Source organism: Ctenopharyngodon idella, chromosome 17 (genome assembly GCF_019924925.1).
Source record: "Ctenopharyngodon idella isolate HZGC_01 chromosome 17, HZGC01, whole genome shotgun sequence".
Lineage (NCBI taxonomy): Eukaryota > Metazoa > Chordata > Actinopteri > Cypriniformes > Xenocyprididae > Ctenopharyngodon > Ctenopharyngodon idella.
The window spans coordinates 24,055,639-24,081,044 of NC_067236.1; the positions used below are offsets into that span (position 1 = coordinate 24,055,639).

Below are 25,406 nucleotides of genomic sequence, written 5' to 3' on the forward strand. Positions count from 1 at the left end.
ATACGTATCACTGAGATTGAATGGCTGATGTAGTGATGACGCCAGAATGGTGATGAAGATTGCAGCCGTGTCTTTGATGATAGGCCCAGAGAGTCCTCAATGAAAGTGATTGCTGAAGCGAAATTCGAAAACGCAAAGAGAGGACCTGCATGCTTCTGAATTTGAAACGCGAGTGTTTGCTCTCATTGCCCGCGACAGCTCAATGAATGTTGGCGTCATCAACTGCGAAGTCAAACATGTGTAAGTACTGATCTTTTATACTCCTGGAGCCTCATTTATAAAGCGTGCGCACGCGCAGATTTGATCTTAAAGTGTGCGTACGCTTAAAGATCATTTGCGATTTATAGATTTCACATCTGAAAGAGAGGCGTACGCTCGTTTTCTGTGAGTATGTTCATTTTATGAATCACATGTACGCACATCTGAGAAATGATCGTAAGAACTTACGCTAGAGCTTTCATTTTATTCTCTTGACCACGGTGAACGTAATTAGACAGGTTTATATAAAAATAAAAAACGCTGTCGTCACCAGCGTGCTATGAATTCTGGGGTAGGGTAGGGTGCAAAGTGTCCATTGTTGCATCCTTCATTTGTGTGCATTTGGAGTCACATTTGAATGACATTTCAAATTGGAGCAGCAATCGCCCTTCGAAGGGTGCAGAGTTTAAATTGGGACAGCCTTTGTCGTGCTTCTGTGATGCAATCGCCCTTCAAAGGGTGCAGCATTTGAATTGGGACAGCCTTTTTCGCGCCACTGTGATACAATCAGCCTTCGAATTCAGCCTTCGGAGGGTGCAGCCTTTGAATTGGGACAGCCTTTGTCGCGCCGCTGTGACGCAATCGCCCTTCAAATGTGGACTGAATCTGTTCCTGAGTCTGTTCCTGAGCCTGTTCGAGTCTATGAGTCTGTTCCTGAGCCTGAGTCTGTTCCCGAGCCTGTTCGAGTCTATGAATCTGTTCCTGAGTCTTAATCTGTTCCTGAGCCTAAGTCTGTTCCTGAGCCTGTTCAAGTTTAAGAATCTGTTCCTGAGTCTGACTCTGTTCCTGAGCCTAAGTCTGTTTCTGAGCCTGTTCGAGTCTATGAGTCTGTTCCTGAGCCTGAGTCTGTTCCTGAGCCTGTTTGAGTCTACGAGTCTGTTCCTGTCAATGAGTCTGTGCACCCTTTGCCTAGGTTTATCTAAGAATCTGATGCCAAACCTACTCCTGAGGTGAGTTCAGATCTTGTACTTCCTTTTGAATACTGCCTTGTCTGTATGCCTTGTCAGCTTTGAGAAGTCTGCCTGGCCCTAGTTTGCTGCTGATCCACCTTGGGAGTATCTGGTCCCGTCTGCCTGGCGCTTTGTGGTCGTGTGCTCCGCCCTGAAGACCTTCTGTCCAGCGTGCTCCGCCCTGGAGAACTTCTGTCCAGCTTGCTCCATCCTGGAGACCTTCTGTCCATTGTGCTCCTCTCTGGAGACCTTCTGGCCAGCAGGCTTCACCATGGTCACCTGGTGTCCAGCATGCTGGTGTCCAGCACACAATCACAGTTTATGTGAGTTAATGTAGGGTGACCATACTTCCTCTTTTTCCCGGACATGTCCTGGTCAGGATATTTAAATTGCCTAAAATGTCCCAGTTTTGGCTTTGTTTTCATACTTGCTGAAGGTAATGACTGAAAAGTAATTTGACAAACAGCATGCAGGCAATGTACATAATCAAACAATCATGGCTTGCGAGAAGGTGGGATCTACAGAGAAGAGGTCAAAGCATTGCAATCATTTTAATGCATGAGGACTGTCAGCTGGAACAGTGGCGTGCACATACTTTCGTGTAGAAATTGCGTTCTGGGGGCACCTCGATACGACCGAAAAGGGCACTTTCACTTTCACGATTAAAGGGGCAGGGGCTCAAGCCATTTTAGGCTGTTGACCCAGGTGAAAAAAAAGTACATTTCAATAATGTACTCAAAGTGCTCTATTTTCACGCACTCATTTTGTACTTAATATACTAAAAATTCTTCTTTAGTACTTCTTAACCATGAAACCATGAGACACCATGAAATATGAACTAAAATGTGCTTTTAATATACTATTTCTGTATTTAAAAAATATATTTAGTTACCACTTGTAGTACACTATGGGTTCAAATGTACTATAAGTAGTATCTAAATAAATTTTTTTAAATAGAGATAGTATATTAAAAGCACATTTTAGTTCATATTTCATGGTGTCTCAAAATAACACAGTTGAGTACACTTAGATGGTCTTAAGATTATCTTAAGAAGTACTAAAGAAGAATTTTTAGTATATTAAGTACAAAATTAGTGCACGAAAATAGAGCACTTTAAGTACATTATAGAAATGAACTTTTTTTTTCACCTGGTTAGAAATCCTGGCCAGGAAATATCGGGAAAAAGAGGACATACGGTTACCCTATGTCAAATACAAAGAGTTCCGTTGCTACAACCTACCCCATACTAGGGTGAGTTGTAACACAAGCTGGGGATAGATGTAACAATAAGAGCTAATTTGCTGAAATAAGATCCACACAGTCTAAATTTATGCAAGAATGTTATTGAAGAACAAAGAATGATCAGTTTTGAATAAAGTGAATAATTTAAAGTGACAAAAAACAGTGTATTTTACCACTTTTATTACTTTAAATTTAGCACAAAACAATTGCTGTGTGTGTTTGTGTGAGTGTTTGTGTGTCTATACTATATTCCTGTCACATAAGGGTTCAGTCACTAGCTATGTTGTGTAAGGGACAACAGGTCAATTTAACTCAAAGGGAATTAATTAATTAATTTATAGGGAATTTTGAAAGAGTCACTTATTTTACGACCGAGCAAAAGAATCGTCCAGCGTTCATTTGAACGGGCCATAACTATATGCTCTGTACGGATATGAATATCCAAACTATAGTGAAAACACTATTTATCAGCAAGGTAACATAGATCGACAGTTTAAGACATTAAATTCATAAGCACATAACACAAGACACTTCTCTTTAAAAATGTAAATGAGACTTTATTGATTATTCTAACACATAAACTAAAATCTAACACAAACACATGCACACACATTCACACGAGTTGCAGAAAGAAATGAAGCAAGGAAAGAGTGAGTTTTAAGAGAGTGAAATGATGAAATCCCAAGTTTCTAGCAATATATGCACTTAATAAGACCTGATCTGAACGAACCATCAATCATTGATTTAACCCTTCTAACGCTTCTTAGGTGGGGTTATTAGACTTTATATCAATGCACCAGTTTAGCTACAATCTGGAGGTATACTCTGTTGTTTGTGTCTTTAAATGGGGATTCCCTTTGCCGGTCTTTGGCTTGGAGAAGGGGTTTTCGCAAGTTCATTGGAGTGATGTCGTGGGAAGCCAATCACGTTCTGGTGTGCTGGCGATGAATGGAGTCTCCCTCGTGGCTGAAGTTTGAAGTTTTGAGGTGGGCAAAGACTGTAGAGTCATTGATTAAACTTTGCAGCAAAACTTAACTTAAAACACGAGACTCTCAGTGGAAAAGAAAGGAAACTTGTCACACCACGGTCTGTCCAGCAGAGGGAAACAGAGAGCACAAGACCTTCCACAACTTCCTCCTGATTTCCTGTTCATTATTAGCTCAATGATATCACCTGTGCCTAGCTTGTTAGTGTGTGTTTGTGGGCATATATAAGACCTGCATTTGTTTGTATCTTTGCTCAGTCTTGAAGTTCTTTTGTTCTGACAGATCTTTTGGCCCTTGTTTGGATTACTGTGAGAGACTTTTTACTCAGAACTTTGACCTGCTTATTTGGAAACTTTGCTTTATGTTTTTGGACATTTTTGCCTTGTGGATCTGTACATTCTTCAGCCCTGCTTTTGATGCTTAATTTTTGTTTATTCAAGAAGGACATTAAGACTGTTTGTTTTTCTTGTGATTCTCTGCAATTTAGGTCTACACTGCTCCGTGGTGTAGTGGTTAGAGCATTGGGCTACCAGCAACATATTCTGGGTTCTAGCCCCGGTCGTGACAAAACTAAAAGAAAGTAAGTGAGACTAGAGTAGTAAGATGACTTGAATGAAACTGTTAACCCATTTTCATCTAATCTTTATCTGCCTCAATCGTTGATTCTGTCTAAAGCTTTCCTTGTGTCCTGTATTTTTAAACTGAGGTGTTTGTCCAACCTCTTTGAGGAGTTCTGACCAATAAGGTGTCGTCTTTGTTTCAAAGGTGGCTTTTCTCCTCCTCACCATAAATTACATGTTATCACCTGGTCTCTTAACTTTCCTGCTCTTAACAGTGAGTACAGAAGAGTACAGTTTACACGTTTTCTCTAAAAAGATTATGATACATTTTATTTCATTCATGCCATCCTTTGAGTCATTAGAAATCAGTCACTCACATAGTAAACAACACTCTTCCAATTCACCATTCAAAAGTTATAACAATTACATGAATTGTGAGTGGTCTAAGAATAATGGTAACCTATATAGGTTGTAGACATGATATAGAATTATGCAGTTGAACGATGTTGTTTTTAGATGATTTTATGCAGTTTATATGTATAAAAAAAGTTTTCCTGTGGATTTCAACTCTGTGTCACTTAGGGGTCACTCAGAAGAAGAAAGTCTGTTTTGTATCTATGTTTTGGGAATGAAACAACCTCTGCCGTTTATCTTCGTGGGGCTCAAGCTGTGAGTCACAATGTGTTGCCTTTTCAGCCATTAGTCTTGGGTTTACTGCCAAGTTGACAACGTTCTTCCTCAGCTAAGATGCGTGCATGGCCATAAAGTACTTAGCTGGGGGTTTCATTAGTTAGCTCAGACTGGATGGAGCCCACTTCATTTATGGTCCTAGATTGTTGATTTGGGGTCTGTTGAGTTGGGTTTTTGTGTGGAATTATGTTTGAATGAATCATCTGGAAGATTCATTTGTCAATTCGAAAAATTTGCACAAAAAACATGTGCGTTGAGGTGGATAATAATGTTTTTTGATAAGAACACATGCACATAAACTATGATGGAAACGCATTTACCACATAAATCCCTCAATGTGCAACAAAAAAATCTTAATTTTGTCTTAATAGGGAATGTGATTGATAACTGGAATCATCATTAGGGTTGGCTGTAACATTTTTAATGAACTGTTACAACTATCCCCACCCCAAATAGCCATAACATAGCTAACTGTTATAGCATGTGGGTTTGAAGTTAGTATGAATGTAAAACATCAAATTAAACAAGAGAAACAGCTTTTAGGTTACGTAAGTCAAATAACTGTATCTACAATACGATTGCTAAGCAAAAAACAATCTTAAGAAAAAGTAAAAATTTTCTTTCCTGAAAATCAGTTTTTTTGTTCATAAAATCTACAATGTTGCTCACAGACGCATGCCACTTCTCCTGTGAGCTCAAAAAGGTGATGGGTGTGTATGATGACATCACCATAGCTCTTTTCTGACTTGTCAAACTGACAGTATTACAACTGACCACGTGTAACAACACTCCCTGGTCTCTCTACTACATACATTATAATGTTGAATTCATATGGAGCACTGCATATTTTCAAACTACTCAATAGCGAGCTGCAACTCAGCAGCATTAATCTCATCATGTATTTAGTTCTGGTGGCTTTAGTCGTGGAGTGTGAAACGCTGTGGTGTGGTCACAACAACCTAACACTCTCTTGCCCTCTTTCTGTCTTTCATACGATTACTTGTTGGTCATCCTCTGGAACAGCAAGTGTGTGATTTGATTAAGTGGTGAGACTTCACAATGTGACCTCAATTTGAGAAGGTGAATATTACATTACAGTTTTGAACCACTTTTGTTAATGAGCGCTCAGTTCTACTGTTCTCAGCCTTTGTTAATAAAGCATACACAACTTTCTGGAAATATTTCTTTGTAATTGTGTGCTACACAATTAGTGCTACAAGATCTAGAAAGTTTAAATGCCAATTGTGACATGATCTCAGTGATGATTACGGTACAGTTTTCTGTGATATTGTTCTGGTAATGGCTAATCTGATTATATTTCAACTTCCATGCCATGTAATAAAGAGATTTAGAAGTAACGGAAAAATATTAATTATTCTACACTCATTAAAAAAAATGGTTCCCAAAGAATCTTTCACTGAACATTTCTTAAAAGAACCATTTTAAAAGAACCATTTTTTGAGAACATTTTCGACCATAAAGAACCTTTTGTGCAATGGAAGGGTTCCATGGATGTTAAATTTTCTTCATGAAACATTACATTACCATTACAGTACATGGGAAGTTTAATTTTTTTTTGACAGTATAAAAAAAATCCAGATATTTTGTTATCTGTCCTTTTGAGTTTGAACCTGAAATAGATACAGTACAATACTTAGTTGGTCTTTGTACACTAGGTTGTGCTGTTGCACTTAGATTTTGCAGTTAAGTTAGGGTTAGTAAGGCTATATTCAGTTGTAAATTTTGTAAAATTAAAGGCGAATGGTGTGAAAACACTTCTGTGCATGTTGGTTTGAGGGCAGTTCCAGAATAACCCAGAACATTCAACATTAGCAGACTTCTTGTGTGTTTGCAGTGGTTGTTTGATTGTATCTGACAATGATTTCTATCTGTTTTAGCTTAGTTTAATTGTCATGAACTTTACTAATTAATTTTGCACACCTATCATTGTTCTGAAAGTCTGACCAACCTGATGACCTACCAGTAGTTGTCCTGCATGTCTGACGAAAAGTGTTTTCTCAGGATAAGCTGCTTTAACATTACTTCATGGGGATCACATCTTTTCAGCAGAAAAGAAGCGAAACATCTGGAATCAATTGGCACAGAAATATTGTTGTTAAGGTCCCCTGGACTGCTGATGTCAAGGGATTCAGGTTAAGTTTGCAAAATAATGCAAGTTAATACATACAATTACACAGTAAAATATCATTATTGATGCAATTATTACCTCAAATTAAGGCCTGGGTATATTGTGCCTTTAATTCCCAATATCAGTGCGTGTGCAACAGCAAGAAAGAAATTTGTTGAATATTACACGTTGCATTTAATATTATTAACACATAGTTAGACATGATAACTTGTGTGTGTGGATGTGATGTGTAAGCCAGTGCAAAGTTCTGCTTGGGGTTATTGGAAAAAAGGAGAACAAATGTGAACTTTTTTTTAGTGTGTTACATAAATTGTGTGTATTTGGTACTGATATATCATTGCAAGTTTCAATTACATGGGAAAGTACTTCATCCACAATTGTTTTGTCAATTTAGGGTTGTCAATCAATTAAAAGTATAATCAAATTAATCACATGATATGCAGATTTATTAATATCAAAATTTGCTGAGAAAAGCCCCAAAGGAAGACAAAAGACATTATTGTGATAATTGAACAGACATTTACAAACTTACTTTAGAAGTCAATATATTGTTTATTTTACTTCCATATAACTCAACATAAGCCTCTCAACTGGCAGTACACAGCATTTCATTTCGCAAGGTTCAGTCATGCATGCTTGTGCATTTTGTTGGAGTCTAAGATGTTAATTGTTGAATCAGACTGACGTCATTGGTCATTGCACCATGTCTGTTTTTCAGCGTCTGGCACTGTGAGCATTTTAATATGGAGTGTCAAACTAAAAGTACTTCAGTTTTAAAAAGAGACCCCTGCATTCTCTTCTAGAATGATTCTAGCAAGACATTTTTTGGCAATTTTGTCCCCAAAAGTATTCCTCTATAGGTCAGGAACACACATATAGTAAGCACAGTGTGTATATACTCTAAAACTACAGAGAGTGGACAAATGACTAACTTTTTCCTGAGTTTGTGCAGTAGTTGCAACTTAATCTCACATTTCATTTTTCATGTCAAACCCCCCAGCAGAGTTGCAACATGTACTTGATTAAGTGTAATTTAATGTGCAGTATTGAATTTGCAGTCTGATTTATAATGAAGAAAGTACATTGTGCTTTTTTGTTCATGAGGTCAGCTGAATTCCTGTAGAAATGAACAACAATGACAGGAAATGGTCAGAAAGTGAGTGAGAGAGAAAGAGTAATGGAGACAAAAGAGACAGTCAGAGAGAGAGAGAGATTTTGCAAGAAAAGCAGTTCATAGGGAGGCTGTTGACGTGGCAGAGAGGAAGTTGTTTCAGTCTGATGGGGGAATGAGGAGTGAGGAAAGGGGGAGCCACAAGGGAAGGAAAGAGGAAAAAATTAGAAGTAAAACAGAGAAAGAGGGACTGTAAAAAAGGGAATAAAACATCCCTTTGTCTGTACACTCTGAAGACTAAAAGTTAATCAAACTCCTCATCTGTGCAGGGGAGGACGAGGATGAGGATTGTAAAAATAGGGGTTAAATACAGTACATGGGAATTTTAAGAAATAATATCTCTGAATAACAGCATCAGCATAAATGCTCCAAATGTAAATGTGTTTAAATGAGGCTGAATCTGTTTATAAAAGTTTGAACTACGTTTTATTTACACAAATATCACAAACAAGAGAGCTGTTATTTTGAATATCAGCATGACTGTGATTTTGCCACAAAAAATAAAATAATAAATTCATTGATAAAATTACAATATGTGTACAGTAGTGCATTTAAAGTGGAAGACTATTGGGTAATTGCACTGGAACAAGCATTAAAAACACACTGTTTTAAAATATAGCCACAAAGACTATATTATACAAGTGATAGAATATACACCATTCAAAAGTTTGGGGTCGCTAAGATTTTTAAATGTTTTTAAATGTTTTTGAAAGAAGTCTCTTGTGCTCACCAAGGCTGCATTTATTTGTTCAAAAAAATACAGTAAAAACAGTAATATTGTGAAATATTATTACATATAATAATAATATTATTATTATTATTTAAAATGTTGTTTTCTATTTTTATATATTTTATTTTATACTTTAAAATGTAAATGATTCCTGTTATGGCAAAACTGCATTTTCAGCATCATTACTCCAGTCTTCAGAGTCACATGATCCTTCAGAAATCATTCATGCTGATTTGGTGCTCAAGAAATATTTCATATTATTATCAGCGTTATACTATATTTTAACACTGCTTAATAATTTTGTAAAATCGAAATGCATTTTTTCAGCATTCTTCGATGAATAGAAAGTTCAAAGGAATAGCATTTATTTTAAATATATTTTTTGTAAAAAATAATAAAAAATACATATATTTATGTCTGACCCCACGTTTTTCAACGTTTGTGTATTCAATCTTTCAACCTCTCTTATGACCATTGTAAAGTATTTAACATTTGGCAGTTAGCCCCTGCTGCTACATGCATATGTATAGAAATGTCATTATATATTTTTGTAGATATATGGACAGAATACTAATCATTTTTTCTAAAAATAGAGAAGCATACTTTCGAATGGTGCTCTTTTTGTGTCAGAGCAGTAGGTTGTGTTTCAGAGAATGTGAACAAAGTTGGAGAGAATGTGAGTATGTGCTGACTGTGTGAGTATGCTCTATTTTCATAGGCCATATGTTTCTGTTTAAACTGTTTTAAAGGGGTGGAGCATCATTTGATTGACATCTGTTTCCCCTTTCTCTGTTGTCCCGCCCCTTGAGCCTTTAGCTCTTGGTGTATTTTCCTCATCTCATCTTTCAAACCTTTCGTCAGCTACCCCTTTTCCTTTTCTCTCTCTCTTTATTTTCCCCCTTTGCTCCATTCCTTTATTTAGTCAGGCCTGTGTCCTGCTGCAGAAGGAATCTGAACCTCTTAGAGGAGATGCCAGAGTCCATATGAGTCTTGTTGTTGGTTGGACCCCTGGGCCCAGGGCCGGTAGGATGTGCTTCAGCTTGAACTGTGCTTGCTCAAAACCTTTTACCTTGGAACTTTAAGGCGGGATGGAACTGGATGTATAGTAGGATTTGTTGTACCTGAGCCTTTTGATTGATGAGACATTAACTCCGCATATCTGAACCTCTTTGGACCTGTGTTCTTGTTGATTTTTGGATGACCCTTGATCTGTTACCACGTGCTGATTGGCTGGGGCTGTGTTGGTGTTGGTGAATGGCGCGGCGTAGTTCAGGTGGACATGGGCGGGGAGGCAGCTGGCTCACGGCCTGTTTTTTTCCGTCGTCCTCAGGGAGAGAGCGTGGAGAAGCCCTGGGTGCAGAGGAGTGTATGTGTGTGTATGTGGTGACGGCGGACTACCAGCGTCAAGAGAATACAGAAATCAGCCTGAAAGCAGGAGAGAGAGTGGAGGTGATTGAAAAAAGTGAGAGTGGTGAGTGACACACATCCACAACACACACAACATATTGTCATATGGAGTGGAGTCCAAAATTCCAAGAGAACTAGTGAAAATGTGTGTATTTTGCATTTTATATGGTAATGAAACATTTTTATTATTAACATATTATTAACATTACATTTTGAGATCAAAGTTGAATTAAAAAAAGATCATGAACTTCAGAATGTCTTTGTATTTGATTAGTCTTTCTTTTGCTTTGATGACAGCAGCACTTAAGCTGCGTAAACTCCACTAGTTTGTCTAAAATCTGATGATCATGTTCTGCAGCATGATTTAAGAAGATGCATTTGAAATCCACGATTTAAGAGCATCTTGTTTATTTCCAGGTTTCAGTTAGATATTTGGATCCCAGATTTTCAATGAGGTCTCGAACTTGTGCCCTTTACCAACCCCATCCCAAATGAACAAACTCAAAAAGAAAAAAAAAAAGAATAAATAAAAGTAAATTTTAATAAAAGCTTCATCACCTCATAAAATGTCTTTTGTACACTACAAAAAAGTCTAAAAAGTCTAAAGGCTTGGTTTAGCTTGTAACTTAGCTTAGCTGGTCTCTTAGTCGGACCAGTTAAAAAGTTCCCCAGATCTCTCTAAAAGCATCAACTTGGTCAGACTGGTAGACCAACTTAGGGTTTTTAAACTATGCAGGGGTGTTCACTATAGGGTGGTCTTAATCATCAAAAGTCTGTTTTTGAAAATGTGTTCTTAAAAATTGCACTTAAGACATTCAAACTGTAACAATGATGAAACAAACTACTAATGCTGTCCTGATGATCTGTTTTCATTGCACTACTTGACCTTCTGTGAATTGTCTTTCATGGCAATTGTGCTTATTTTTCTGATATTACAATTGTTATTTTATGACCTTTTTGGAAGTGAAATGAAAATAAGGATATATGGCTACTACAAAATGTATTCAAATTTAATTCCAAAGACATGCAAAAAAAAAAAAAAAAAGCCTCTAAGGTGCTCGTTCATCGTGGATCACCTTCACAGAAAAACTTGTAAAAATAGTTTGTCACTCTACAACTATTTAGATGCTGGAAAATTTGTATCACAACATGAGTTATGGATGAGTTATGGTTAAGATTCCCAAGTAAACATAGCATGTCTGGAGAGAATTCAGAATGACCTTTTTACTGAAATATTGTTTTGAATTTTGCAAATAAACATACAGGTGCTGGTCATATAATTAGAATATCATCAAAAAGTTGATTTATTTCACTAATTCCATTCAAAAAGTGAAACTTGTATATTATATTCATTCATTACACACAGACTGATATATTTCAAATGTTTATTTCTTTTAATTTTGATGATTATAACTGACAACTAAGGAAAATCCCAAATTCAGTATCTCAGAAAATTAGAATATTGTGAAAAGGTTCAATATTGAAGACACCTGGTGCCACACTCTAATCAGCTAATTAACTCAAAACACCTGCAAAGGCCTTTAAATGGTCTCTCAGTCTAGTTCTGTAGGCTACACAATCATGGGGAAGACTGCTGACTTGACAGTTGTCCAAAAGATGACCATTGACACCTTGCACAAGGAGGGCAAGACACAAAAGGTCATTGCAAAAGAGGCTGGCTGTTCACAGAGCTCTGTGTCCAAGCACATTAATAGAGAGGTGAAGGGAAGGAAAAGATGTGGTAGAAAAAAGTGTACAAGCAATAGGGATAACCGCACCCTGGAGAGGATTGTGAAACAAAACCCATTCAAAAATGTAGGGGAGATTCACAAAGAGTGGACTGCAGCTGGAGTCAGTGCTTCAAGAACCACTACGCACAGACGTATGCAAGACATGGGTTTCAGCTGTTGCTTTCATTGTGTCAAGCCACTCTTGAACAACAGACAGCGTCAGAAGCGTCTCGCCTGGGCTAAAGACAAAAAGGACTGGACTGCTGCTGAGTGGTCTAAAGTTATGTTCTCTGATGAAAGTAAATTTTGCATTTTCTTTGGAAATCAGGGTCCCAGAGTCTGGAGGAAGAGAGGAGAGGCACACAATCCACGTTGCTTGAGGTCCAGTGTAAAGTTTCCACAGTCAGTGATGGTTTGGGGTGCCATGTCATCTGCTGGTGTTGGTCCACTGTGTTTTCTGAGGTCCAAGGTCAACGCAGCCGTATACCAGGAAGTTTTAGAGCACTTCATGCTTCTTGCTGCTGACCAACTTTATGGAGATGCAGATTTCATTTTCCAACAGGACTTGGCACCTGCACACAGTGCCAAAGCTACCAGTACCTGGTTTAAGGACCATGGTATCCCTGTTCTTAATTGGCCAGCAAACTCGCCTGACCTTAACCCCATAGAAAGTCTATGGGGTACTGTGAAGAGGAAGATGCGATATGCCAGACCCAACAATGCAGAAGAGCTGAAGGCCACTATCAGAGCAACCTGGGCTCTTATAACACCTGAGCAGTGCCACAGACTGATCGACTCCATGCCACGCCGCATTGCTGCAGTAATTCAGGCAAAAGGAGCCCCAACTAAGTATTGAGTGCTGTACATGCTCATACTTTTCATGTTCATACTTTTCAGTTGTCCAAGATTTCTAAAAATCCTTTCTTTGTATTGGTCTTAAGTAATATTCTAATTTTCTGAGATACTGAATTTGGGATTTTCCTTAGTTGTCAGTTATGATCATCAAAATTAAAAGAAATAAACATTTGAAATATATCAGTCTGTGTGTAATGAATGAATATAATATACAAGTTTCACTTTTTGAATGGAATTAGTGAAATAAATCAACTTTTTGATGATATTCTAATTATATGACCAGCACCTGTACATATGCAAAGACAGAGAATTAAATGACCATTTGTGAGCAAAGCAATAAGACTGAATAATTTTGGAGCAGTAGAAGAGTTTGTGTGTGTGTGTGTGTGTGTGTGTGTGTGTGTGTGTGTGTGTGTGTCTGAAAAAATCCCACCACAGCCAGCATGTTGTACTTGAGTTAAGGTCTTTAGACCATCTTAATGGATCCTCCAGAATGTGTGTGTGTGTGTTTGTTTGTGTGTAGATGTCTTTGTGTGAGTGTGTGTTGCTGAACTGTGAGCTTAATGTTAGAGTCATTATGAGCTTAATACACTATGCTCTCTTTCTTCCACTTACCGTCTCTCTCTCTCTCTCTCTCTCTCTCTCTCTCTCTCTCTCTCTCTCTCTCTCTCTCTCTCTCTCTCTCTCTCTCTCTCTCTCTCTCTCTCTCTCTCTCTCTCTCTCTCTCTCTCTCTCTCTCTCTCTCTCTCTCTTTTTTGCCATGTCTGATTTTCTCTATTAGCATGCTTTCTTACATTTGTTTGGAATATTCTGATTCTGTCCTTTAACACATACACACACACACAAACAGATGAAGGCATGTGAAGTACATGCTAAAAAACAAAACAAAAACAAAAAACAAATGCAGACATCTGAAATACTGAAATTGCATGAGTCCTTTTTATGTGTCTCACATTTTCTCAGTATATGATGCTTTGGCAGAGTAATGCATGCTAGGTAAAGGTCCTTAAGGTATTTTTTACACAGCATAATAAACTGTGGATCTGGCAAACTAGTTTTTTTTGCTCCAATGAGCATTTCACACTGTGACCACTAACTCAAGGCAGGTGTGTGCAACTAGTGACAGTGTTCTTGTGGTAAGCATAAACATTTTAAACATTTGGTAACACTTTACAATAACAGTACATGAATAATCATGTACTAATACCTGAATTAATAGTTACTTCAACATGAACTCATGATTAATGAAAATATGAACTAATCATGAACTAATGAAGAGCTATCCTTAACTATGACAGGAGTCATAAGGATTCATGCATGAAAACAGCAGCCTTAGCTACATGTTAGTATTTGTTTGATAATTAATGCATTAATTAACATTTAGGGTAAACTAAATCAAACAGTCTCTATAAGAAGGAATAATAATATTTGGACTTAGTATTAAATGATATGTTTAATTCAGTCATAATTTAAACTGTAAACCATAATCTGGCATCTGCAGCTTTGTGACAAATAATTAGAATGGCACATGATTATTTAGCCATTAATTACATAGATTTGTCTAATCAAACGTGGAAAATAGACTAACTACCACTAATAAATTTAATTTGATCTAAACTGTTTTCTGATTTTTATAGTTCATTTATATTTAGTCATAGCTAAATAGTCATACTTTCTTCCCGGAACTAAATAATGTTGGGTTTGTTTCTGGTGGGACGCTCATTAGTGGTGCACTATAGGTGTTCTCTTGGCGTGTTTGTTGTGTTCATTCGACAAAGAGCGGCATTTTAAACTAATAAATGTTGACTGCTTTGGTAAACCGAATTAATAATTAAAGATATGTTTACATGTATGTTTTATTGGGATTTTCAGGAGGTTGTGTACAGTTATTTACTGTATTTGTATTTTTGTCGTTTAAATGTATATGCTTCGATTAGCATTAGCTTGTGGACGCGCCCTATTACATGCCTTATGTGTGTCTTTACAGGTATGTTCATGGCTTGCCTTTAAGTCCATATATGTTTAATTATATAAATAAAAGAAATACTAAAAAAAAAAAATCATCTTTATCTTTATTATCTTGTCAGGAGTGTAAATCAATAAGGATGGTGTTTATGGCAGGATAGTGTTTATTCATATATTAGTTAATGATTTGTAAGTGCATCATTGTGTCATGACTTTACTTGAGGGGGCACATCATAATTAATTCACTGTTAACTACTTACCAAATTCAGCTCATGATTTATCATCAACTTACTATCAAATATACATGTATTAGTACAACTAGTATTCAGCCCAGTTAAGTGATGTACGGCTTTTCAAAAAGTCAGAGAACGGAGGTACAGTATCATCACGGCCTGCGTCTGGATGGAGAGAAAACTACTGATACCCAGCAAATGTTCCCTGACCTTAGTGCAGTTTCTTGTTTGGGTTATTTTTTTGGGAACTGATTCCTCAGGAACTGATGTAAGTCACAGTAGGTTTAGTTTGATGGGAAAGAATATCACAAAACAGATTAAGACCTTTTAAGATAAATTATTAGTTGATTTAGTATTTTATATGTTTGATAAGGAGGATCAGTGAAAATAATGACAAACTAATCCTGTGCCTTTCAGTAATGTTTATAACTAAGCTGCTGATGTCAGCTGTTTAAAGTATGACAATAAATTGTTTAAATTTATTTCAAAGTCCAAATATTTCTTATTCCTTCTTATAGAGACTGTTTGATTTAGTTTACCCTAAATGGTAATTAATGCATTAATTATCAAACATATATTAAAATGTAGTTAAGGCTGCTGTTTTCATGCATGAATCCTTATGACTCCTGTCATAGTTAAGGATAGCTCTTTATTAGTTCATGATTAGTTCATATCTTCATTAATCATGAGTTCATGTTGAAGTAACTATTAATTCAGGTATTAGTACATGATTATTCATGTACTGTTATTGTAAAGTGTTACCAAACATTTTCTTGTGGTTTTACATTTTTTGTGGCGGGATATACTTTTATTCTGCAAGTATGCATTAAATTGATCAAAAGTGACAGTAAAAACATTTACAGTGTTACAAAAAATGTCTATTTCAAAAAATGCTGCTCTTTTGAACTTTCTATTCAATCAAAGAATCCTGAAAACATCACAGTTTCCACAAAAATATTAAGCAGCACAATTGTTCTCAACATTGATAATAAGAAATGTTTCTTGAGTACCAAATCGGCATATTAGAATGATCAGATGATCCTTCAGAACTTTTTGTGTACTTTGCCATCAAAAATAAAATAAAAAGAAAAAGAAATATATTAAAATTGAAAACTGTTTTTACGGTATTTTTAATCAAATAAATGTACCATTTATGTGGATAAGAGACTTCCAAATCTTACCAACCCTAAACTTTTGAACGGTAGTGTAAGCATTAAAAATATATGATATTGTTAATATCTTAATCTAACGTTAAGAAGGGTTTAGGTAAATGTTTCATAGTCCCTCCCAATAAAATATCATGTCAAGTATGTGATAAAGATCATCATAGCTTTGCAATGTAACATATAATAATAATATCTGTATGCATCTATGCATGCTAATTTAGGACAGGTGCAACATTCATATTTATATTTTAAGTAATATAACGGGGGTCTTTGCTTCACCTCTGTATCCACCAAGAGGTCCTCGGCCTGAAAATGGTTGCATTAATCACAAATGCATTTTGCCAAATCCTTTTTCCTCAAAAATAATATTTAATGATCTGATTTTTTTTTGTTTTGTTTATGTTGATGTGCTCAGGACTATTAAGACATAGGGGATATGACCCAATTTAAAAGAATACAGCTGGAATCAGTTACATCAGTGGTATGTGCTCATTGTATCTGTATCTCTCTCTCTCTCCAGGGTGGTGGTTTGTAAGAACAGCTGAAGAACAAGGCTGGGTTCCTGCAACATACCTTGTCTCTCTCACAGGACGTAGAGACAGCCACAGATCACTAAATGGAGAGAGTAAGACAAAGATACACTGCTAAACTACATATTTAATCACCCACACTGTTGTTAAACTGAATTAAGAACCGTTGAACAAACAAGGCACATCTTTTTCAGCAGATATCAGAGCTGCTGGCTTTTGTAAAACACAAGGAGCTGCCAAATGTCCTGTTTTTCTTTGTCTTGCGCAACCCTTAACTCTTTACAGTTTCCATCCATTTGCTTCAAGAGATTTATGGGTGAAAACTGTCGGTGAAATATGTTATGGACGCAATTTCATGCCATATCAGCACATAGAGTCTTGCTTGGATGAAAACCATACAGTCATCAGATCATAGTCTAGGGACCCTCTTGTTCTGCAAACACACACACACACACACACACACACATATACACACACACACACACACACACACACACACACACACACACACACACACACACACACACACACACACACACACACACACACACACACACACACACATGCACGAGCGAGAGCATGCATGCACACACAGATTTCTTGGAGCATTTAACAGCCTGGGAGTGGAAATTCCAGCAAAGATGTCAAATTTTCCATCTCTTGGTCCAGAAGGCTTTTGCTGTACAACTAGGTCCAACACACTGACCCATATTACACAAAGAGAATATGACTAGTGGTGGAGATATTCTGCAGTGTCTGCATGTTTTGGTTAGTTTTTCCACTGTAAAATTAAAATGGCAAACAAACTAAATGCACAAGCATTACATAAAATGGCACAAAGGAGTATTTTTATCACTTAAGGCATACTTAAAGATTTGTGAATGTTATTAGACAAAAAATATCAAAGCATATGTATTTTAAATAAATATAGCACAAACATACTTTTATCCAAAACATTTCACAAAAAGGAGTTTGCACAGTTTTAAATGATAAAACAATACTCTTTGAAATTAAGGCAAAAGGCATTTTGTACCCTTTCTTGTTGTCAGACATCAGTGAAACATGTTCATAGTTAATGTGATGAACTTCACCTGTGTGAACGGACTTCATAAATCCACTGACTTTGGGACCAGTTGGTTAAAAGTAGTTGCAAAACATCTATCACTGCATACAGTCGCAAAAGGTCACTTTTAAAAACCTTGACAATAAACCTGAATAGTGTCACCAATTTTAATCTTCAGAAAAAAAAGCATTTTTGTGTGTTGTATGCACTACTGTGTATTATTGTGTTGTATCTTGCTTGGATTACTAAGTTGATTTGAATAATGCATCTGATAAATGAATACATTTAAATGTAATGGCTCAGAAAAGTGACTTCTGTGAAAAGGTGTAATAAATAATACTGGGTTTAATATTTGCATAACAAATTCAATGAGGATTTTCACACTGCGCTTAACCCCGGGTTATCATCGTTCTAAACCCAGTTTTTATTAGAGCTTTCACACCAATATCGATTGGCCTAGAAGTAAATTGGATGAATGTTTTCTGTCTTCCAGAGTGCAACCTCCGTGTTGGGGCCTACCATTTTTTCACAATCTCCACACTGAGGTGTCAAGATTGTGGAAGAAACAATACTCGTCACGAGTGTATGGGCCTCAGGTTTTGAACTATTTGAATATCCTGGGGCTCAAAGAGCATGGTTATGGGATGATGTCTAAGGTGGAGCAGACGTTTGTGAGCTATCTCTTACATGATTCAGCATCATCCCTCAAGGCCCTGACCCTTCCCTCCAGGCCACTAAGAACAACATCGGCTTTGGTTGTGGCTTATACGGCAGGAGGTCAGGCTGGTGCATGCTTGCATACTATGGGCATTTTGCAAGCATATCAGACCGACCTGCTTAAAGACCTCGACAAGGGGGAGGAGCTTGATTCCAACACAGCTTGAAAACTGTGTTGAGCCACTGATTTGTCTCTTCGCGCTATCAAGGAGACGGCTAGAGCTATTGCTCGTACTATAGTAGCCCTGGTAGTTTTGGAGAGATATTTATCGAATATTCTCAAATATTAAGGAGAGAGGTCTCAGAGACTATTGGCGGTATCTTCAATCTCAGGCGGGGGGCTCAGTATTTCACCCCCTCCCAGAGTTATGGAAACTGTGGGTGTTGGCCCCTGAGGGGGCCCAACTCATAGAGGCTGGTCTCTCAACTGAGGTTGTTGGGACCATTCTTCACTTCAGAGCTCCCTCCATGAGGAAGGGATACTCAACATCTAAGCAGAGAATGAGCAAGTGGGTAGTTGAGGCGATCTCTCTTGCTTATGAATCGGCCGGTCACCCTTCTCCTTTGGCTGTTTGGTCCCATTCTATGAGGAGCTTATTTTCAGGGGCTTCTCTTTATGATGTTTGTGCTGCGGCGGTCTGGTCCTCTCCGCACACTTTCGTCAAATTTTATGACCTAGAACCTGGACTCTACTTCAGGGTCCCAAGTGCTGCAGTCCTAGTTGTGCTTCACACTGGACAGGCAGGGGTCAGCATGGCATAGTAGGTATTAACGTTCCAATAGTGTTGGAAACCTACAATGCAGCACAAGTTCCCTTGAAAGGGAACGCCTTGGTTTCGACTGTAACCTTGGTTACCTGAAGAGTTGCCCTGCCATACTTTTGTCGTGCCTGTGACAGACTTCCTGAAGTCATTTTTTGGTTCGGGGGTGCTTTATACCTTCCTGGTCGTGACATCACCCACCTATGACGTTCCATCACACCATTGGACTGATTTCACCTGTGCTTGAAGTCTCAATCATTAGCATTGCGCGTCATCATTACACATTGCCAATTGTAAGGCTTTTAGTGTCACAAAGGCTCATAGTGTCATAAACTTACAACGCAGCGTCTTGTTCCCTCTTCAGGGAACCGAGGTTACTGTCCTATCTGAGGCATTTTGTAGTCCGAAAAATTCATTCAGGAAACAATTATATTACAGTCAGCAATATGTAATGATGATGTGCAATGCTAGAGCCTTTATGTAAACAGGTCGAGTGTGCGTACAATCCATGAAACTGACACTGCAAATATGCAAATAAGAACATTAACTCAGGGTTTAGGGGTGTACAATGTGAAAAATCTGTTTATGAATACCCAGGATTAATTGTTAACCCTGGGTAAATTATGAGCGGTGTGAAACATGAAGCAAGATAACCAAGGATTCTTTTCTCCGGGGTTTAGAATGACCCAGAGTTAACTATTTTAAGTGTGAAAAGCCCTAATAAAATTTTTAAATGTGACTGTTAGTGTCAGATCATTTTGAGGGTACTATATGAGTAAGTTCAAGACACCTACTCACTCCTAGACAGATTTAAAATTGATTTGTAAATGCTTTTTTTCTGTCTAAGCATTGTATTCAGATGTCTATGTATCCTGTAGCAGAGCAGTATACAATGTGCTCTCCTTCCTCTTTTGTTTGTAGCAGAGTGGTATATTACAGATCAGTCCTTCAGCAGTTCGAGTCAGGATGAGCTGGGCTTTGAGAGTGGCGTAATGGTTGAGGTTATCCAGAGGAATCTGGAGGGCTGGTGGTTCATACGGTAAACTCTTTTTCCACATGTTCATTCTTCTCTTTGAGCTACTTTAACATGCTTTGCTTTCTTTTGCTGGAATTTAGTCAATATTTATTAGGATTTTGCAGAAAAAGTAAATGTGATTATAAAATTTGCTAGGTGAGCAGTCAGAAAAGTAAACAACTGGAAAAACACTCACTTAATTATCTGGTAATAGGATTTATTTCCTATTCTCTTTTCCTCTTTTTTGACCTTCTTGCCTCTTTGATTTTTTATACTATAGTCAAGGGAAGATAGTAAATATTGGGCAGTATTGTTATATTAGACAGGGTTGTTGTATTTTTAAACATGTCATATTTAATGACACTTTATTTAAAGCATTTAAAGTAATTTATTTGATGGCAAAGCTGAATTTTCAGCAGCCTTTACTCCAGTCTTCAGTGTCACATGATCCTTCAGAAATATTTCTAATATGCTGATTTGGCGCTCAAGAAACATTTCATATGATTATTAGTGTTGAAAACAGTCTGCTAATATTTTTGTGGAAATTTTGTAATTTTTTTTAGGATTCCGAATAGAAAGTTTAATAGAACAGCGTTTTTATCTATTTTAAATAAAAATCTTTTGTAACATTATAAATGTCTTTACGGTCACTTTTGAACCATTTAATCTTTGCTGAATAGGATTAATTAAATTAAATTAATAATAATAATAAAAAGTTCTGACCCCAAACTTTTAAATTGTATTGTATTTTTTTTTTATTTCTTTTTTTTTTTGAGTCCCATGGTTTTTGGGGGCATATGCAATATCTCTATCTCTTTCGATCTTTTCCCCTCTCAGTTATGGCGGAAAGGAGGGATGGGCCCCAGCTGCTTACCTGAGGAAAATGCAAGATGGTGTCATGGCTGGTAACCAGGCAACAGAGACAAATAAACCAGTTGTGCATGGTCAGGTGGAAATCATCGGAAACCTTATGGAGATCAGCAACCTCCTGAACAAGAAACCCGCTAACGAACGGCACTCACATACAGAACCTGACACCAATGTACACCTTAACAGCAACACACTAATGCATTTAGCAAACACATACATGCACTCACAGACTGACACATATACACAGTACAATTGCAATGCAGAGCAGACTGATGCTTACAGTAACAATACACACAATGCCAGAAACAGCAGCAGCAGCAGCAGCAGCATTAATACAGCTGCTAACACGGGCAGTAGTAGCTCAGAGAGAGACTCTGATGATCAGGTCAATCAGCACACAGACTCGAGTATGCATCTGTCTGTCTCAGAAAGCAGTGTGTCTGTGTCAGTGCCAGTGCCAGATGCTTGTGTACCTGCATCTGTTTCTGAAGCAAATGTGTCTTCAACACCATCCGCACTAAAGACCAAGAGTGTCCCTCCATCTCCTGCCATTGCTCGAGTAGCACCTCAAAGATTCCACAGCGTTGAGACCAGTGAGATTTTTTCTTTCCCTTTTTTGTGCTTTTTTTTCTTTCTTTTTATTTCCTTTCCTTTTTCTTTATATTTCTCTTTTCCATTCTTCCTCTTTTTCTTTTTATTGTCTATAATGTTGTTCTTTTATGTGTCAAAGATAGTAAACACATTTAGTTTTTTATTTGTTTTCTCTTTAATCCAGGATCACCATCAAACAGTCAAAAACCACTTCCCCGTCGAGAAAACAGCCTGGTCAGTCTATTTTCCCTTTCTCTACGTTTCTTTTCCGCTTTCTCTCCATTGCACACAACACACACAAATAGGTCATTTTGTGGTTTGTATTATGCTGAACAGCAAATTCTTTTTTTCACGTTCAGGGATTTCAGTTACCGCAGCCCCCAGATCCCCCTAGTGTTGAAGCTGAGTATTACACCATCGCTGAGTTCCGGTCCTGCTTGACAGATGGGATCAGTTTCAGTGGAGGACAGAAAGCTGACGTATGACACTGTTCAGTACATGGGATTATTTGTCATTTACAATTTAGGGGTTTTGGAGAATAATACACTGCCATTCAAAGGTTTGAGGTCAGTACATTTTTTTGAAAGAAAGAAATTAATACTTGTATTCAGCAACGCTGGATTGATCAAAAATTGATCAAAAGTGACAGTAATAGCATTTATTTTATTTATTAAAAGATTTTGATTTTGATTTCAAATACTGTAAATGCTCTTCTTTTGAACATTTTATTTATTAAAGAATCCTAAAATAAATGTATTCCATAAAATAAGCAAAAACCGTTTTTATCATTGATAATAATAATAAATGTTTCTGGAGCACCAAATCAGCATATTAGAATAATTTCCAAAGGATCATTTGACACTGAAGACTGGAGTAATGGCTCACATCACATTAAAATATATTAAAATAGTTGAAACAGTTATTTTAAAATGTAAAAACATTTTCACAATATTACAAAATAAATGCAGCCTTGGTTAGCATAAGAAAAGTTATTTCAAAAACTTTACAAAAATATTACAGACTGGAAACTTTTGAACAGTAGTGTAGATATGTTTTTGAAAATTGTTATATATATATATATAGTTTTTAAATGTTTTTGATTCTAAATCAGTGTAAAAAAAAAATTCTAAAATATTCATGGAGTAAAAAGTGTGACAATTGAGCCCAATGTTCCTTTTATAGCTGCAAATAAAACTACATATAAGTATTTCTATGGAAGACCTAAAGGCTGTGTATGTTTATAGGTCATTGAGAAGAACTCTGGAGGCTGGTGGTATGTCCAGATTGGAGAGAAGGAGGGTTGGGCCCCTTGTTCTTACATTGACAAACGCAAGAAGCCTACCTTGAACCGCCAAACCAGTACATTGACCCGGCCCAAGGTCCCACCTCCTGCTCCACCAATTACAAAGCAGAACTCGCTTCCATGTGTTGAGTCTGAGGTTGTGAGCCCAGCAAGTCCACGAGTGTATGAGGAACCAGAATATGATGTTCCAGCAGTGGGCCTTGAATTTGACACAGAGCTGGAGTTTCTCCCAGGAGATGCACCAAGTAAAGCCCCTCCTCCTCTGTGTCAGCGTAGCGTTTCCTTCACATTGGGTGAGGGGGATGAAGAGGACGATGAAGGTGTGTATGCAAATGGTGGCTTTAGAGCTGTGCCACAGTGTAAGGACAGTCATTCAGACAAATACTCGCCCTCTGCGGCCCAACAGGCATCTATGTGGGATCCACCGGAATATGACGCCCCTACAATCGAGTCCAGCATCGACACCAATACGACACTCTACACAAACCCAAAGCAACCTAAAATCAAACAGCAGGCTGATGAGTCTAAAACCAAACCATCTGTACATCCGAAGCCCACAAACCAAGACTGTAGTGCCCTCAGAAGTCCCCTAAATCTGGAGCAAACAGGCCAGATGCAATTCAGGACCTCCTGCACATCTGAGGAGTCTGAGAGTGGCTCATCGGACAACTTTCAGATGAGATTGTCAGATCCGTCTTCCTGCCTGTACCGCACTACTGCGGCGTACCAACGAGAAGAGCCATGTGAGCTCAGCTTTCCTGCGGGAGTGCAGGTGGAGGTGCTGGATAAGCAGGAGAGTGGCTGGTGGTTCGTCCGCTGGGGGAACGAAGAGGGATGGGCACCCACTTACTATCTACAGCCAATCAAAAGCTCAGAAGTAAGTGGTATAGAAACCAAAACCACTGAGAAGCTTAATTCTGAGATGTCTTGGTATGTGGCTCCTGAGTTAGAGATTTCTGTGCAGGTCGATGTTGGAAAGTTGGGTAAATGTGTAAGTTTGGAGAAGAACGAGCAGCGTGTTAACCAAAGCCTGAAGGGTGGAGACAGATCTAACCAGCAGAACTGCAGGGTTGGTGTGAAGCAGCTCGCAGTCAGACCTCAGAACGTCCTTAAGGACAACACTAATACGTACACAACTCCCACAGGATGGAGGAATGACATGCTGCCTAATCATCCCACACTCCATAGCTACAATGACCAAACTTCCTCTTCCTGTGCAGGTAATACAGAGAGCATGAGGCGTAAGGTACCGGTGTCAATGGTGAAGCCTAAACCTCATCTGATCCACAACAACCTGCGTGAGGAGTACGTTTCTATCGCCGATTACCATGGCGACGCAGAGACCATGAGCTTCCCTGTAGGTACGAGGCTGGAGGTCCTGGAGAGAAACCCTAACGGATGGTGGTACTGCCGTGTGCTCGACACAGCTAAAACACGTAAGGGATGGGTGCCCTCCAACTTCCTGGAGAGGAGGAGCTAGTGTTCTTTGATTCCGCCATCAGAAACAAAAATGATACCAGAATAAATTAATTCCAAATTTACCAAACAGAATTCATTTTAAACACTCCGTGACCCCAATCAAAATGTGTTCTCTTTTTTATTTCATATTAGATATCGCCGTCTCTGTTCACAAAATCTAAGGAACACAAACAAAGTAAGTCACAACTGTTGATTGACACCTTGTTTATATGCTGTACTCGCACCCCTGCTGGATGATGTGATGTTATTGTCACTGAACAAGCTTTTAGTTATTGCTCTTAACTGGTCTTAATGTGCTGCAGAAGGTTTCTTTTAAAATGTGTCTCTTTGTTGTTTTTTTTTACGAAATAAATATATTAAAGTCTGTTTATAGACTAGATGCACTTTCAAAATAAATGTCTGTCTATCTACTATCTATCTATCTATCTATCTGTAAATCTCTCTTTGTTTGTGTAATTAAACATGGTACTATTCCTATTAAAATACTAAATTTTCAAACCAAGTCTTGGCCAAGTGCTGTTTTGCATCTTAATCACAATAGCTTGATGGTCTCTGTGTGTTTGTGTTTATACATTGATATATTCTAAATAATCAGTCAGTAAATAGTCAATCACTGCATTATTCATAAAAAAACAAACAAGGTAAACAAGTGTGCATACAGATTACAAATGCTTAATATAAAAACACAATCCCACAACATAAAAATCTAAACAAAAATAAGGTATTCTATAATTATATTGGTAACACTTTACAAAAAGGTTTCATTTGTTAACATTAGTTAATGCATTAACTAACATCAACTATGAGCAACAGTATCAATTAATCTTTGTTAACATTAGTTACGAAATAAAAATATAACTTCATTGTTTGTTCATAATAGTTCACAGTGCATTAACTAATGTTAACAAATACAATTTTTGTTTTTAATAATAAGGTATTAGTAAATGTTAATATTAACATTAACTAAGATTCATAAATGCTGTA

General features: G+C 37.6%; 1 protein-coding gene across 9 annotated transcripts; it reads left to right on the forward strand.

Annotated features, from left to right (window-relative positions):
• The first annotated feature begins 95 nt into the window (after nucleotides 1-95).
• On the forward strand, nucleotides 96-24,924 carry sh3pxd2ab (SH3 and PX domains 2Ab). Of its 9 annotated transcripts, XM_051867741.1 has the most exons (9): nucleotides 3,588-3,745; nucleotides 3,925-4,017; nucleotides 10,068-10,208; nucleotides 16,614-16,718; nucleotides 20,086-20,203; nucleotides 21,017-21,642; nucleotides 21,825-21,874; nucleotides 22,000-22,119; nucleotides 22,885-24,924. In XM_051867741.1, the coding sequence occupies exons 3-9, from the start codon at nucleotides 10,106-10,108 to the stop codon at nucleotides 24,421-24,423; spliced, it is 2,661 nt and encodes an 886-aa protein (XP_051723701.1). In that variant the 5' UTR covers nucleotides 3,588-3,745; nucleotides 3,925-4,017; nucleotides 10,068-10,105; the 3' UTR covers nucleotides 24,424-24,924. The 9 variants fall into 9 exon arrangements, with proteins under 9 accessions (XP_051723697.1, XP_051723703.1, XP_051723701.1 ...); XM_051867737.1 differs by lacking the exons at nucleotides 3,588-3,745; nucleotides 3,925-4,017 and adding an exon at nucleotides 96-240; XM_051867743.1 differs by lacking the exons at nucleotides 3,588-3,745; nucleotides 3,925-4,017 and adding an exon at nucleotides 327-384.
• Nucleotides 24,925-25,406: the final 482 nt, after the last annotated feature.